General features: G+C 44.9%; 2 protein-coding genes and 1 non-coding gene across 3 annotated transcripts; all 3 read left to right on the top strand.

Moving 5' to 3' along the window:
• The first annotated feature begins 636 nt into the window (after positions 1 to 636).
• On the top strand, positions 637 to 3,025 carry LOC125536719 (Pentatricopeptide repeat (PPR) superfamily protein). The gene is made up of 2 exons (XM_048699958.2): positions 637 to 1,082; positions 2,399 to 3,025. Exons 1-2 carry the CDS (start codon positions 717 to 719, stop codon positions 2,786 to 2,788), a joined length of 756 nt encoding a protein of 251 aa, XP_048555915.1. The 5' UTR covers positions 637 to 716; the 3' UTR covers positions 2,789 to 3,025.
• Positions 3,026 to 6,905: 3,880 nt separating this feature from the next.
• On the top strand, positions 6,906 to 7,025 carry LOC125542001 (U5 spliceosomal RNA). Its single transcript, XR_015617823.1, has one exon. It is a non-coding gene; the product is annotated as a U5 spliceosomal RNA (small nuclear RNA).
• Positions 7,026 to 11,406: 4,381 nt separating this feature from the next.
• Positions 11,407 to 13,093, top strand: LOC125541399 (uncharacterized). The gene is made up of 2 exons (XM_048704823.2): positions 11,407 to 11,946; positions 12,108 to 13,093. Exon 1 carries the CDS (start codon positions 11,581 to 11,583, stop codon positions 11,926 to 11,928), a length of 348 nt encoding a protein of 115 aa, XP_048560780.1. The 5' UTR covers positions 11,407 to 11,580; the 3' UTR covers positions 11,929 to 11,946; positions 12,108 to 13,093.
• Positions 13,094 to 14,585: the final 1,492 nt, after the last annotated feature.

Below are 14,585 nucleotides of genomic sequence, written 5' to 3' on the forward strand. Positions count from 1 at the left end.
GCGGGAGGGACCCCGTTCTCGTTCTTGTTAGAGTCAGCGTCTTGGTTGGGGCTATGTGGCGTAGTAGGAATAATGTCTCCCACGTTCTATCCCCGTCTCGATGGTGCGTCTAGCATCATCGAAGGACGTGTGGAGGTTTGTCTCCGTCAGATCTTGCGGGATTCAGGCAATGCTTGTCTTCGGTGGATCTATTTGGATCCACTCTCCGTTCTTCTTCGTTTAGGTGTTTACATGTTTAATCCTTCTGATCTACGACTTTTTTCATCAGCGATGATTGCTATTCTAGTGCGTTGGTCTTATGAGGCCTTAGTACGATGACTTTCCGACTGTCTACTACAACAAGGCTTGCCTGGCTCCAGTGAGGGAGGGGCGATGACGGCAGCGCGCCTTCGGCTCGCTCCAGTGCTTATAGTCGTCGCTAGGTGGTCCATGGACATGGTTGTAATTTTATTACCTCTGTTGTTCTTTGTACTTTCATGATTGAATATGAGTAGATTGGAAATTTCTCGCAAAAATAAATAAATGAAGTTTTCTCATTTTTTTTAACACAAAAGACTTTCTCGTTATTTTGTATTGATTCAGTCGTTTGGGCTTTATCTATCTATACAAAGCTAATATGATGTTTCGAGTGTTTTGGTAGTGTCGACGGCCTCCCAAACCCAACACCGACCCAAGCCGAGCCGAGGCAGGGTTTTGCTCTCGAGTTCCCCCAAACCATGGCGGCCTCTCGATGTCTCCTCGCCCGCCGCCTTCTCCTCCTCCTCCGCCCCAAGATTCCGCCTCTCTCCCCACCCCACGGCCTATTCCGGGGAGAAGTCCCCGTGCGGCTGCTGCCGCCGCGGCCCTTCGGCGAGTGGCGGCGCGCGTTCCACGATGGGCGGCCGCGCGGGCCGCTGTGGCGGAGCAAAAAGCTGATTGGGAAGGAGGCCTTGTTTGCTATCCAGGGTCTGAAGCGGTTCAAGGGGGACGAGGAGAAGCTGCGGGAGTTCATCAAGAGGCACGTGGCGCGGCTGCTCAAGGCGGACAAGCTCTCCGTGCTCGGCGAGCTGGAGCGCCAGGAGGAGGTCGACCTTTCTGTCAAGGTAAGGAGGCATTTCTGCTCCCCCACCTATCTTTGGATTTGGTGATTTATCGAGTGGAGAGCAGCTGGATGCACGGTTGTGGTCGCTGAGGTGGTTGTCTAATGTAGGCGAACCAGGGGAACATTTCATACATTTAAATTGGACCTATGGTGTTGCCATATTGATAATTTGGTTGAAGTACCAAAAATGTTTGTTACTTTCTTGAGATTGATAGAAGTGAGATGTGTTGAATGAATTCGAGTGCTGATTGGGGAAAAAAATCAGTATTAGGATGTGAAGACAAAATTTATTTAGTCAGTGGGGCTACCAGTTGTGTTTAAGTAAATTTGTTGAAAATCTTGGCTGCAATTGCTCGATAGGGGTGAATTTATGCTTTGAGGAATGGGTTTGTACCCCTAAATTAGATTTCCTTCCCATGGCCAAGGTGGAATTAGTTATATTCTACTCCCTCCATTCCTAAATATAATTCTTTGTAGGGATTCCACTAGATGGCTACATACGGAGCAAAATGAATGAATCTACACTTAAAATGCATCTATGTACATCCATATGTGGTTCATAGTGGAATCTCTACAAAGACTTATATTTAGGAACGGAGGGAGTAAAAGATGGGAAACTAGCTTATTGGTGGACAATTTTCGTGGACAGAAGGAATAAATTAAAATTATCCCTCTTATGGTTCAAGAGAAAGAGGCTGTTTTTGGTCCATTACGAGACAATTGCTATATATAGACTCCCTGATATTTTTGTTTTCCTTTCTTCACTGTCAATCACACTTTGCTTTAGTTTTTGTTTTATTTATTTTCATGGCGCTAGATAATTTTGTAAAACCTAGTAATACCTGATCTCTTTTTTCTTATGTTTGTGCATGTTTGGTTGTGCGAACATATCAGTCTGGTTGATTATGTAGGTGGATCCAAATTTGGAGTAGAGGCCGGTAGGCTTCGAGTGAGTAGTATAAATCTTATTGTTATTACCCTAAATTTTCTTTATTCTTATTTGCCCACCTGAGAGGTAGTGCACACTCTTAAGAAAATCATACACTGATGTTTGTGTAGTCAATTAAGTTTGGTAACTCCAGGGAAATGTTCGATTATTGTCCTTGATTGAATATTATTGATTGTGCTACTTATCATATCTATCAAAACTGAACAGAAAGAAAATAATTGTCACACGCTCAAAATGGATGGATAACTGCAATACCGAATGTAGCCGATGTACACTAAGCCTTATTCCTTCATGTTCAATTTGAAGATGATGTTTTCTGGTGCTTGCCTTTGTTGTACTTGGCCATTTTCTAAACATTGGTCTTGCAGATGTTCAGGATCATACAAAAGGAGGACTGGTATAAGCCAGATGTTTACATGTACAAGGACTTGATAATTGCTCTAGCCAAGTGTAAGAAGATGGATGAAGCAATGGATATCTGGGGGAACATGAAAGAGGAGAATCTGTTTCCCGACTCACAGACTTATGCTGAAGTCATTAGAGGGTTCTTGAGATATGGTTCTCCATCAGATGCAATGAACATTTATGAGGACATGAAAAGATCACCTGATCCACCAGAGGAGTTGCCTTTCAGGGTATTATTGAAGGGTCTTTTACCGCATCCACTATTAAGGAACAGGGTGAAGCAAGATTTTGAAGAGCTATTCCCAGAGAGGCATATCTATGACCCTCCAGACGAAATATTTGGAATGCACTAAGGTTGAAGTTTTTATGGCCACATGAACATGCACGATTTAATCAGACCAGCCAGTTTCCCAGGTTATTTGATTACCTGTATCACAAGAATTCAGAATTTGTCAGGTGATACACAGAGAAGTTGTGGATGGTAATGCTTCAAGGAGAAATAAAAAGATTTTTGTGTTGCTCGGATTAGTTGTGTCTATGGTTACACAAAGTACATTGTTCAGGCGATCTCCATTTATTCACTTTAACAACTGCCACTGCGTGTCTCGTAATCCAGGATCTTGTGAGGCAGCGTGAAGTAACATTCAACTGTTGGGTCCACTTGTATGATTAGGTTGTTAGAGTAGTACACTGCTCACTTTTCATGCTGTTCCTTCCCTAACCGCTTTAGAAACCAACTTTTGATGAACATGAGCACATCTTTTTGCTGGTTATTATGAACTTCTGATTATGGTCAAGTAAAGCACTGCATGACTAGAGGCTAACAGAATAAAAGAGAAGCAGATGTATTGAAATGACTAGCACAAAGTGCTCATACTAAAATGATGATGAAGAAAATGGAGTAGCTATGTGCACTAACTAGTGACCATTTGTACGTTAACTTTGTTCGGTTCTTCAGAACTAAAAAGATTTGTTCATTTACCCTTTTGGACGTTTGGTTTGTTTTGCAACCTACATGTTCCTCTTATCAAGTACTGTGTCAAACAAATATGGTTCTGTGGTCAGGTTTTGTGCTGTTGTCCCATCTGATTGATGTGCTAATTGTGCTGCAGAACCCTAACAATCATTCCTTCCCAACCATACTGATTATTGCCTAGCCAGCTGAGAATCTCTTCTTGCTAATCAGGATCATGTTAGCGCTGTTTAGCTGCTTAGAGTTTGATTGTGAGAACCCGGGAGTCTGAACTCTCTGTGAATTTTGAGTTTGCTAACCACATGTTCCACGCGGTTGGGAGTCTGAACTCTGTAGTGCCCAATGGTGGTGGAATCACTGTTTTCTCAGTAATGAAAAATGCACACCTTTCTGGCAAATAACACTTAATTATTGTTAGCAAAAGAAAAGATAAGCTGTTAATAAAGGTAGAGAAGAACTCTAGCTACTAGTGCTTCAAGTCTTCAGCATATTATGCCTCTTAATGATATTTGATGCTCAATATTTTCCTCTTCCCCTGCGTTTTTTATGTGATCATCAGCAGCAACATTGCCGTTGTAAAATCCGACGTCCACTCACTGCAAGGAAGGTTCTTACCGGTCCGCAGACAGTACTGAACGTTGCCACGACATGGTACTGAACCTGTCGTCTCGAGATACGTCGAGTTCCCTTGCCTACCGTTGACATCAGAGATCAAGGCGGCCACTGGCAAACCAAGTTGTCAGTTTTTCTTTTTTGCGGGAAACCAAGTTGTCAGGTTGATCACATGATTCACACCAGCAGCGTCCTACAAATACAGTGAAAATAAGTCATTCATCTTGTGCCAGTTACATGCCAGCTGTAACTGACATCTTATCTCAGGACCGAGGAGTAGGTGGTAGGGCCTGTTTGGTTCATGGCTAACTTTGGCATAACTAAAGCTTAGGCAAAATATGGCTGTCACAAAAAGTGTGGCTCACAAAATGGCCACCACAAGTGTGACAAGATTTGGCAAAAAGTTTAGCCTATGACATGTGAACCAAGTGGCTAGAAAAGTGTGGCAAGCCACAAATGTGGCAATAAACGAAACACATGCCTAAACTATTGTGGCACAACTAAGGTTAGGTGTGGCAAACTTAGGCTGCAAAACAAACAGGACCGTAGTACTATGGGGTGTCGGCGTGGTGAAGTGCAGCAACGACATGTGGCCGCGCTTATAAAACCACAGAAGAGCATCTACAACGGATACACCAAATCCGATCTCTCAAACACGTGCGGACATGCCCAGGCGCGGGACCAGTCACATCTTAAATAACCGTTTTCGTAACCGGATACTTCAATTACGAATCCTCAAATCCATACAATTACATCTACGTGAAACATAATATTAACCGGAGCCTGTTCGGCTCCGTCATGCCCATTTCCGAGCTGGTTGCGCTCCTGTAGTGTTCGTGCGGTCACTGGCAAGATAGAATAGAATATGGGACACGCACCGGCTCAAGGGACTTGGGGCGCCATCGTCTCTAATGCCCTGCTCTTCGTCGTTGGAGCATGTCGTTGGTCGATGTGCGGTCGATGATGGATCTGTCATGGTCGGAGGTCGACACATCCACCACGACGTGGTTGCGACGGCCGGGGTTGCAGACCATCCGTCTCGGCGCTGGAGAGTACGACTCTGCTTCACGGACGTCTGCCGCGAGGATTGCCGCGGCCTCTGCCTCGCACAGCAGGCACGTGCGCGCCATACCCTCAACAGACAGACCACGTATGGCCTCGTCGTCGGTGCACCAATAAAGGGGTTGCGCGTCCGCCACGAGCCAGACGGAGCGCACCACCTCTGGCGAGGCAACGACGACGAGCCTAGTGCCAGATCCACACGTCATTAGGGCGGACGCGATGGATTCTCGGCGGATCGAGTCCACCCATTGTCGGGCATTCTCCTCGCGGGCGCGGCGGAGCACGATGCGGACGCCCATCTCCTCCTCATGCCTTATTGGGATTAGGTTCCAGCTCGTAGATCGGCTGATGGAGGATTTGAATCCGCTGCTCGCCATGTCGGAGAAGGCCGGAGATTGTTGGAAGTGACCATAGGGACAGAGTAGAATGGAGTGGCAAGGGTTTGGTCGAGGTAGATCAGCGTGGGCCGGATCCGATGTGACGGACGTGTCCAGGCCTCCCCATATTCGTTCTAGATTTGAACTGAATATGATGGGTGCCTGTCAGCCCGAATGTTTGAGGCCGGTTTAAGGAGCCTGGCTAGTTTTCATTGTTACTCCCTCTGTTCACTTTTGCAAGTCGTTTAGGACAGTTGAAATTGAACTGTTTTAGGAGTTGTCTTAAATATCTAAAATGTCTTATAAAAATGAACAGAGGGAGTATCAATCAATGAGTGGGTTGCCCGCCCAGAAATTTGAGACGAATATGAAGAATACCGATCAGACCGAATGTTTAAGGCCGGTTTAAGAAGTCCGATTAATATATTTTTTTTGTGACCAATCCTGGCCATGTTTAAGATGGATATGAGGCGTTGGACTGTCTAACCGACTGTCCACGGTTAGAGCATCTCCAACGGCCGCAAAAAATCTCGCGCCTAATAAAAGTTATAGCGCCCCACTGTAGTTTAATGCGCCGGGACCAACATTGCTTTAGCAGACGCCCAAAGATACACACCCAAAAAACAGACAGTGTAAATTGTGAAGCGCGCACAATCCGGAGCTCAAAATATGCTGCACGCGATAACGTTTTTCAGTGCACGCCCAAAACTTTTTAACGCTACAGTATCTGCTGGAGCTGTTGGGCGCCTAAAAAAATAAATTTTTAATGCACGAAGCTCTTTTTGGGCGCCTGTTAGAGATGCTCTTACTATTCCGTGAGGCCTTGTACAATGGGAGATGCTTACGGAGGTGCTTAGAGAAATAAACCAGATTTTTCTTAAGCACCGGTGCTTATTTGTATAGGATAGACGCTTAACTAAGCGTCTCTCTTGTAGAAATAGGCACCGGTGTTTCAAAAAACCCCAGTTTATTTTTCTAAGCATCTCCCATTGTACAAGGCCTGAGAAGTAGCGGCAGCAGGTCTTGTAGCTTGCCCACGTGGGGGCTCCAACCATATTTGCTAGCCTGCACCGGGCACCGGCCAGAAGTTTACACCAACGTTTGGTCTAAGAACCCATATTTTCTGCAAGATGGGTGCATGGTTTCTATACTTTCTTCATCTCCATAGTCGCGACTCACGAACAAAGGTGAGACGAGTCTCCAGAAAAAAAAAGGTGATATGAAGCGACCATGCGCACAAATCAGATCCAACCATACGAAAGGAAAGCCCAGCGTTACTTTACTTGGGCCATGGCGTCCCTGTTGTGGGCTTTACTGGTGCGGTCGGGGGAGGAGGCACCACAGGAAGCGGAACGCTTGGATTAGTCCCACCTCGCCTGGGCAAGGTAAGGAGGGCAGCGAGCGGGGCTACATAAGAGCTCGGGTGGTGAGCTTGGAGAGGCACGCAGCTGCGTGGTGAGCACAAAGCGAACTATTCTTTCGCCTTTTACTAAAGAATACCGTGTGCACGCTACACTAAGCAGCATACCCTAATTTTTGAAGGGTGTCTTCTCCCTGTGAGAAGGCCCCAACAATTCTGAATTTCAAAAGTTCCTGATATTTGGACTTCTTTGCTGAATGTTTTCAGTCTGTTTAATTTGGACGAAGCAGTCTAGGCCACTGGAGGAATGCCTTTCTGCTTTCTCTATGTGAGAATGACTCGGCTCTTCTAGTTCTCCAGCTGATTGAGTTGATCTTCTCCTCTGGCACTCCTGAATGATATTCATCATCAACGTGAAGGCTGAGGGGTAATACTAGAGTGCGACATCCCTACACGTTAATGCCCATTTAAGCCGCAAAGGGTCAATGGCTTCAGTTTTATGCTTTCGGTTTCCGTCGTTTACATCTAATGGCTTCAGTTTTATGCTTTTGTCCATTTACATTTACGCTTTCGGTCGGTCGTTCGGTTTGTTGTCAAAATTACATGTTCCTATTGCCGAGTACTATGCCAAACAAACATGGTTTTCTGGCTAGGTTTTCTGCTGTTGTACCATCTGGTTGCTGTGCTAATTATGCTGCAGAACCCTGACGATCATTCCCAACCATACTGATTATTGCCTAGCCAGCAGTGACTTATTATCATTTGCTAATCAGGATCATGTTAACACTGTTTAGCTGTGTAGAGTTTGATGCTGAGAACCTGGGAGTCTGAACTATGAAGTGCTTAGCATAATCAATTGTGTCTTTAAATGAATACGAAGTTTAGTGCAAGGAAGGTTCTTATCAATCTGCAGACGGACAGTACTGAACGTTGCCACGACATGTTTTCATCTGATACTGAACCTGTCGTCTCGAGATACGTCGAGCTCCTTCCCCACCGTTGACATGGGAGTTCCAAGGCGGCAACTGGCAAGCCAAGTTGCCAAGTTGGTCACGTGATTCACAGCAGCATGCAGCGTCCTACAAATACAGTGAAAACAAGTACATTCATCTTACGGCCACTTGTAATATCTTACTGCATGTCTCAGCGCCTAATCGTGGAATCTGTCTCAGATCACCAAGATGAGAGACACGATCGGCTTCTCATGGAGATCTTAACAGACGCCAGCACCTTGACGGGCCAAGTCGCCTGCCCTAAAACACGCCATTTTTTTTGTCGTGATAAGCAGGTTAATCACGCCCAAACAAGATCGCTCATATTCAAACGAGAGATCGTTGATTTCAAACGAATGACAGCTGACTCTCGCTGTCCGGGTGTGAAATCAATCTGAGCAATCTCAACTGGACGACGACGCCGCCGCATCGGGACGGGAGACCTCCGCGGCTTTAGTTTTGGTTGCACGAGGGGGTTGGCTGTCGGTCGCGAGCTGGTCGGTCGGTCCAGTTTAATCGTGGCACAGGGAAGCTTCATCTGTTTTGCAGGTTCATCGTGTCTTGATAGGTTACTCCGTGGTGCCGTTCGATTCGCCCACACATTCGTCTTGTCCTGCTGTCCACAGCTAAATCTCGCTGACCTTTGAGCTCCCATAATTCGATCCACAAATCAGAACGGGGGCACTATCATCATGAATGATTGTAAGAACATTATTACTTAAGTAATGAATTGCTTTTACCCCGCAAAAAAAAACTTTCTTTTGTTTTGTTTTGTTTTGTAAAACCGCACTCCGCCTTGACTAGATTCTTGCTGCAATCTAACTATGGGACATCTGAAATACCAAAAGCCTGCGTAACATGCATGGTTCAGAGTTGGGCACATTCAGATTATGTTGCCATATTTTCCGCTTCGTTTTCTTCTTCCAGGAACAATGACTACTGTAGTAGTCTAGTAGACATACTATGTAAGAGCATCGAATTCGAGACAATTTGGTACCGGGTCAGTGAAACTACCTGGCCGTGGCATTCGAGACAATCTGGTTACCAGGCGAAAATGTCGGCCGGAAGAGGAGGGGAAGTGGTTTGTGCTTTGTTTTGACTTGCCTTCTTCAGACACAGCAGTCAGAACCCAGAAGCTTCTACCCTACCTCTCATCCTATCTTCACTACTACAACGAACCTTCTTCAGACACAGCAGTCAGAAACCAGAAGCTTCGACCTCTCATCCTGTGTTCACCGCAACGAGCAGAATGGCATCTTTGGAGACCAGATGGGCCGACGAATTCAACACCTGTATCCATGGTTTATCTCCTGCTGCTGCTTCACGCCAACACGTAGGAATGGCAAGAATTCTGAAAGACGTATTAAAATTGGGAGCTTGTCTAAGCTCTGTCCGGTGTCGCGCTGCACATGGAGTGTCATGCTGAGGAGATACACCATAAACAATTAACGGGAGCATCTGAACTGAAATGTTCGCATATATGGCCAGAGGTTCCTGATCATAGTTATACTCCGTGGAAATCATTAGTTCGTGTTTCCATCATACTCTTGTTGTTTTGGGGGTTGCACAAATATTCTCTCGCTCCATGATTTCTTCCGCATAAATGAGGGAATCCAACATGTATTTTCGATGCTACCGTATTCCAGCATTGCATAGTGTTTAGACCTCCCATCATGGATGCATTGAACATTCTAAAGTGCAGACCGAAACCCTAACTGTCGAAACAAATGTTACTCCCTCAGATAAATTGTACTAAAGCAGCGTCAATTAATAATTTAATATGGATCAGAGGGAGTAGCATAGTTTCGCTGCTACTCCATCCGTTCCAAAATAAATGACTCAATTTTATACTAACTTTAGTACAAAGTTGGGTCATCTATTTTAGAACGGAGGGAGTAGTTTCTATCTCCCATCCTCTAATATTCGCTGTGGCAATAGAAAGAGGGCCAGACGATTATTCCAACTATGGTCAGTCAGAGAAGGGGGACACAAACCTCACAGCTTCCCCCACGAAGCCGTATCTGGCTAAATTTCGTTAAACAAAGATGTAACCGGTGAAAAAGAAAAACGTCGCAATGCCATTCCCTCTGCACGTAGAAATGATGTTGTTTATAACAACGAAATCTCTTCTCCCATGCAGGTTATTTATTGTTGTACACAATGGCTTCATATGTGGTTTTGCACTGCAACAAATAGAGTATCGACTGTTGTTTACGGCAATGTGTATGTGGTTAGAGTGGATGACCAAGGAGCTTATTACCCAACATGAGTGACAACATAATCTCTAGATCGGACCGGACCACCACCTCCATCAACATATGCATAGTGCTGGTCTTATATGACTTTACTCTTGTTATCGTGTCCTTGTTTTGAGTTGTCAGATTGTTGGTTTTGGCTTTGTGCATTCTTATTTTGTGTTACTTTGTATAGCTTGATGCTACATTATAAGTTAATAAAAAAAATAACATTTTCATAATTTCCTAGGATAGGCTCAGCCCAACTTTCAGCAACCTCATTCCAAACTGAGATTTGTACATATCTCCCCACCAATGGTACCACTCGGAGTAGGGCGTGGCTAGAAATCAGTCAGCTAAATTTTTTGTTTGAGGTCAGTCGATTCTTAAACAGTTGGATGCAAAATCATGGTTCACGATCTTTCTTCAACCTCCCGATGCATCTCCTTCCTTGAGCCGCCATCCACCATTGGCCTAACCGCCGGCTCCCGCCGCCCGCGTCCGGCGGCGCACCCGCGCCGCCTCGTCACCCTGCCCTCCCCGAAACCACTCCCCACTGTCGGTCCTCTGCCGCCCCAGCCATCCCTCTAGCCCCCCTTCCCCCGCCCCGCTCCTTGTGCTGAGCTTTTTCTCCGGTGAGTCCCCACACCACCGCCCCCATCACCGCCGTCCACCACCGCCCTCACTCTGAACCCTAAGATAGATACTTGGGTGGTGACGGTGAGCCCCTTCCTTCTCTCCGGCGAGGCCCTCCCTTCTCCTTCCTTCATTCAAAAATCGAATTTGAATCGGCTGACTGATGTGTAGCTAAACTGCTCGGAGTACATGGGTAAGCAACACATTGTACACTTTCTCGGAGATGCAGCAGCAACGTCATGCTCCCTTTGAGTTTACTTTTGTACCCAATCAAGAAATACCTTTAAACGGCATTTCCCCCCTATTTAGCAGCCATGCCAGAGCTCCAGGTCTGCGAGCTGGGGTTTCAGATCACCTTCCAAGAACCTGCCCCCAAAACCATGTCAACAAACTGCGGAACACAAGGCCCTGCACCTGCATGCTGCTCCGTCCAAGACCTGGACTCCCCTTCTCTTCTCCCTGGATGCAGCTGTAAGCTGACTTGCCCGCATGCTGACTTTTTCTGCAACATTCAGAGAGATTCTCCATCCAGAATTCCAGATGTCAGTTGCTCATCGCACCCACGCCCAATGATTCCTAGAACACCAGAACTCACCACCCTCCAATCATTTTCTAAGAGCCACCAGCCACGCGACTGACATTTCCCCCCAGCAAATCAAGATCCGTGAAGAGTGGGCGCGCGCATGCACGCGAGTCGTCACAAATATCGAACTGAACTGAACTTAACCGGAGAACGGCACAGCCAGGCCGTCTCCTATATAAGAGCCCCTCCTGTCCGTCATCTTCTGCACACCAACACCAAGGCAAGCACCAAGTCCACTCCTCCACAGCTAAGCTCTAGTTCTAGCTTCTTCCGTCTCCTACATACAGATCCATTCCGTGGATCGATCTCTCCAAAGATGCCTCGGCTGCTCCTCTTGTGCCTGGTGTCTAGCCATTTCGCGGTGACCGCCGTCATGGCGCGGCAGTTCCCCGTCTTCCTCGTCGGTGGCGGCGCCATGGCAGCGGACGCCCCTTCTGCTTCTGCTTTCGATGCTTCGCGTCTGCATAGGCACTCCCTTTTGGAGTCCAGATTTGCAGCGTCGCCGATGGGCTCGTCTGACCACGGACTACGGCACGGCCCCTTCGACAGGCACTTCGCCGGGGGCAAGATCATACTCGGCGGCCTCGCGGTGGCGATCATCGCCGCGGTCTTCTGCTACATCCGCATCACCAGGGCCAAGAAGATCGTCGAGCCAAAAACTTAGACTTCTCTCTCTTCCCTGGTTAATATCATACCTTGAACACTTCTTTTTCGTCTTTCTTTGTAGCGAGGACACGGGGAAAAAACAAATGTAACCCACGTAGATTTCGTTGTAACATGCAAAGAACAGTTAATTACTGGCGATGACTGATGACACAGTGTGATTCGTCTCCTTTCTTGCAGGTCCAGTGTGCTGTGTATGCCTTGCTGAGGAAATCCTATTTTCATACGTATCTCTGATGTCTGAAATCATGGTGTGCTTGGATTAAATGCATGAGTGAATGATGCATGTCAAGTTCTTATCATTGGATGGTTAAGTCGTACTCTTTGGGTTGAGTACTTTATAAAGGGCCTATAGTTGGACGGTGATTAGTTGCCGTCCTAGAACCTAAAAGATATGTTGCTTCTGATCTAGGAGTTAATGCAGGCATGTGATCTTTTTATCAGTTGCTCCTGAAAAATTAGCTATCTATTAGAGAACCCTAAACTTCAGCTAAACCAGGTTTAAATATTAATACTAGTAATTTGAACTCCATTTATCAGAAGCATTTGGAGTATTTGTCTAAGAAACTAGCAAATCAGATTTGTGTCTGCTATTATATATCTAACTTTGCTCCATTATAGGCTGATAGCACCACTTAATTATCAGTAAGGAAAAGGTGGCACCAGAGGTGCAGGATCTGGATGGAGTACCACACATCGATCTCTTCAGCTACAACATGTGCAATAGTTCTAGAGAACTAACCTACCTAGCTAGTTCTGCTTTCTGGTAATGAGGAGAAGATGAACTGACTCGATCAAAATGCTAGCACGGTTGCTTTTTAGTATCTTCTTAACCATATTAATTCAACATTAGCCTTTCTGCTGGGTCACTAGGTCGACCTTTGTCGAGGCCGGCGAGTAGCACCCCAATTTGATTCGCAGTGATATTCCAACGTGCTTTATGCCGTGTTAGAGAGTTAGGCCCAACTCAATTTGTGGTTGTTGAACTGCACGTCTCACAATGAAATAATAGGGGGGAATTACAAAATTAACGCTTAGTGACAAGTTTAACATGAAATGACCCTAGTCGAAAATCCTTTCATGATTTGACCATTTTTACCACCGCCGGTGAAGTTTGGGTACATGGGCTAACATCATAGTCTTGGCCGATTTTGGGAATTTCTTGGCTGTTTTAGGAAACTTCATGGTAAATTCAAGAAGGTTCCATAGTTTTCTTCTTCTTTTTCTCTCTATATTCTACTGAATTTTCAGTTTTCTTCCGGTTTTTCATTTCTTTTTGTCTATTTATTTTTCCATTTTATTTGTTCTTTACCTTTTATATTTATAATTCATGAACATTTTACAATTTTTTAATAGCTTCCAATTCATTTTTCAAATTGGTGAACTCTTTTCAAATTCATGAATACTTTATAAGATTTTTGAATAATTTTTAAATTCTTGAACATTTTTTCATATTCATATACCTTTTTTTTCAAATCCATACACATTTTAAGATCATGACCGATTTCAAATTTATGATTGTTTTTGGGAAGGCTTTGTTATTTCATGAAATATTTTTCAAATTGGTGACCATCTTTTAAATTCAAGGACATTTTCTTAATTCAAGTTTTTTTAAATGTGCAGACATTTCCTCGTGGATATTTTAAAACTCTTAAATAAATAAAAAACCAATAATATAAAAAACGATCAAAATAAAAACCATTCACACTTTTTTTAGTACACACATGCACGCTTGCGTTAATAAACAGATGTACTTTTTGAAAAAGGAGCAGATCGGAATGAGGGCCTAGAAGTTTAACGTGAAAAGTTTTTATTTCTGGCCTTCAGCGGGTCCAGCTTCGGGCGTCCCAAATGGAGCCTAGAGGTTTGGCGTGACAAGTTTTTATTTCTCGCTTTTAGCCAGGGTCAGAATGAGGACCTAGATGATTTATGGACCGGCCCAAATGGAGCGACGCGGGCGTCCCTATGTCTCGCCTTCAGCTTCGGACTCGGGAGCTTCTATTGGACGCGCTTTGCGTCAAAATGTCGTCGCCGCGCACAGGGGCGCAGCCTGACTGGGCCGGCCCATCATGCTATACCGGTGGTAAGAAAAGAAAGCAAAAAGGGGAAAGGGAAACACGATGGAAACTCGAACCTGCGACCTACAGATTCGAAGCGCATGCTCCCAGCCACCCCACCTGACTAGCATTCCTTCTACTAGCAAACAAACGCGCACTTATAATAACTTAGTACAACCGTACAACCAGAATTACACACTGTAGTGAACATCTTAAAAAAAATTGTAGATTTTTTCTGAAAGTGTATATTTTGAAAAAGTGCGACCATTTTTTTCATTTCTAAACATACTTTGTACACAGGAGCATATTCTGTACAAAAAAGTGTATATTTTTTGTACACAATGTTCTGAATCTTGAAGACAAATTTGAAGCACAAACATTTTTTGAATCTTCAGAACAACTTTAGAAATGGAGAACAAATTTGGAAGCGCGAACAATTTTTAAAGCACGAACATTTTTTGAATCTTGAGAACAAATTTTGAAAACTCCCGAACAAATTTGGAAGCGCGAACAATTTTTTAAAGCACAAACTTTTTTAAACTCGAGAATTTTTTTTGAAATAGAGAACAATTTTGAAAAATCCCGAACAAATTTGGAAGCA

The sequence above is a fragment of the Triticum urartu genome, chromosome 2A (assembly GCF_056163025.1).
Source record: "Triticum urartu cultivar PI428250 chromosome 2A, HENAU_Tu73, whole genome shotgun sequence".
NCBI classification, from domain to species: Eukaryota; Viridiplantae; Streptophyta; class Magnoliopsida; order Poales; family Poaceae; genus Triticum; species Triticum urartu.

Coding starts and splice junctions, on each gene's coding strand:
- LOC125536719 (XM_048699958.2), top strand. CDS start 717: ATGGCGGCCTCTCGATGTCTCCTCGCCCGCCGCCTTCTCCTCCTCCTC. Junction 1,083..2,398: donor AGGTCGACCTTTCTGTCAAG/GTAAGGAGGCAT, acceptor TTGGTCTTGCAG/ATGTTCAGGATCATACAAAA.
- LOC125541399 (XM_048704823.2), top strand. CDS start 11,581: ATGCCTCGGCTGCTCCTCTTGTGCCTGGTGTCTAGCCATTTCGCGGTG.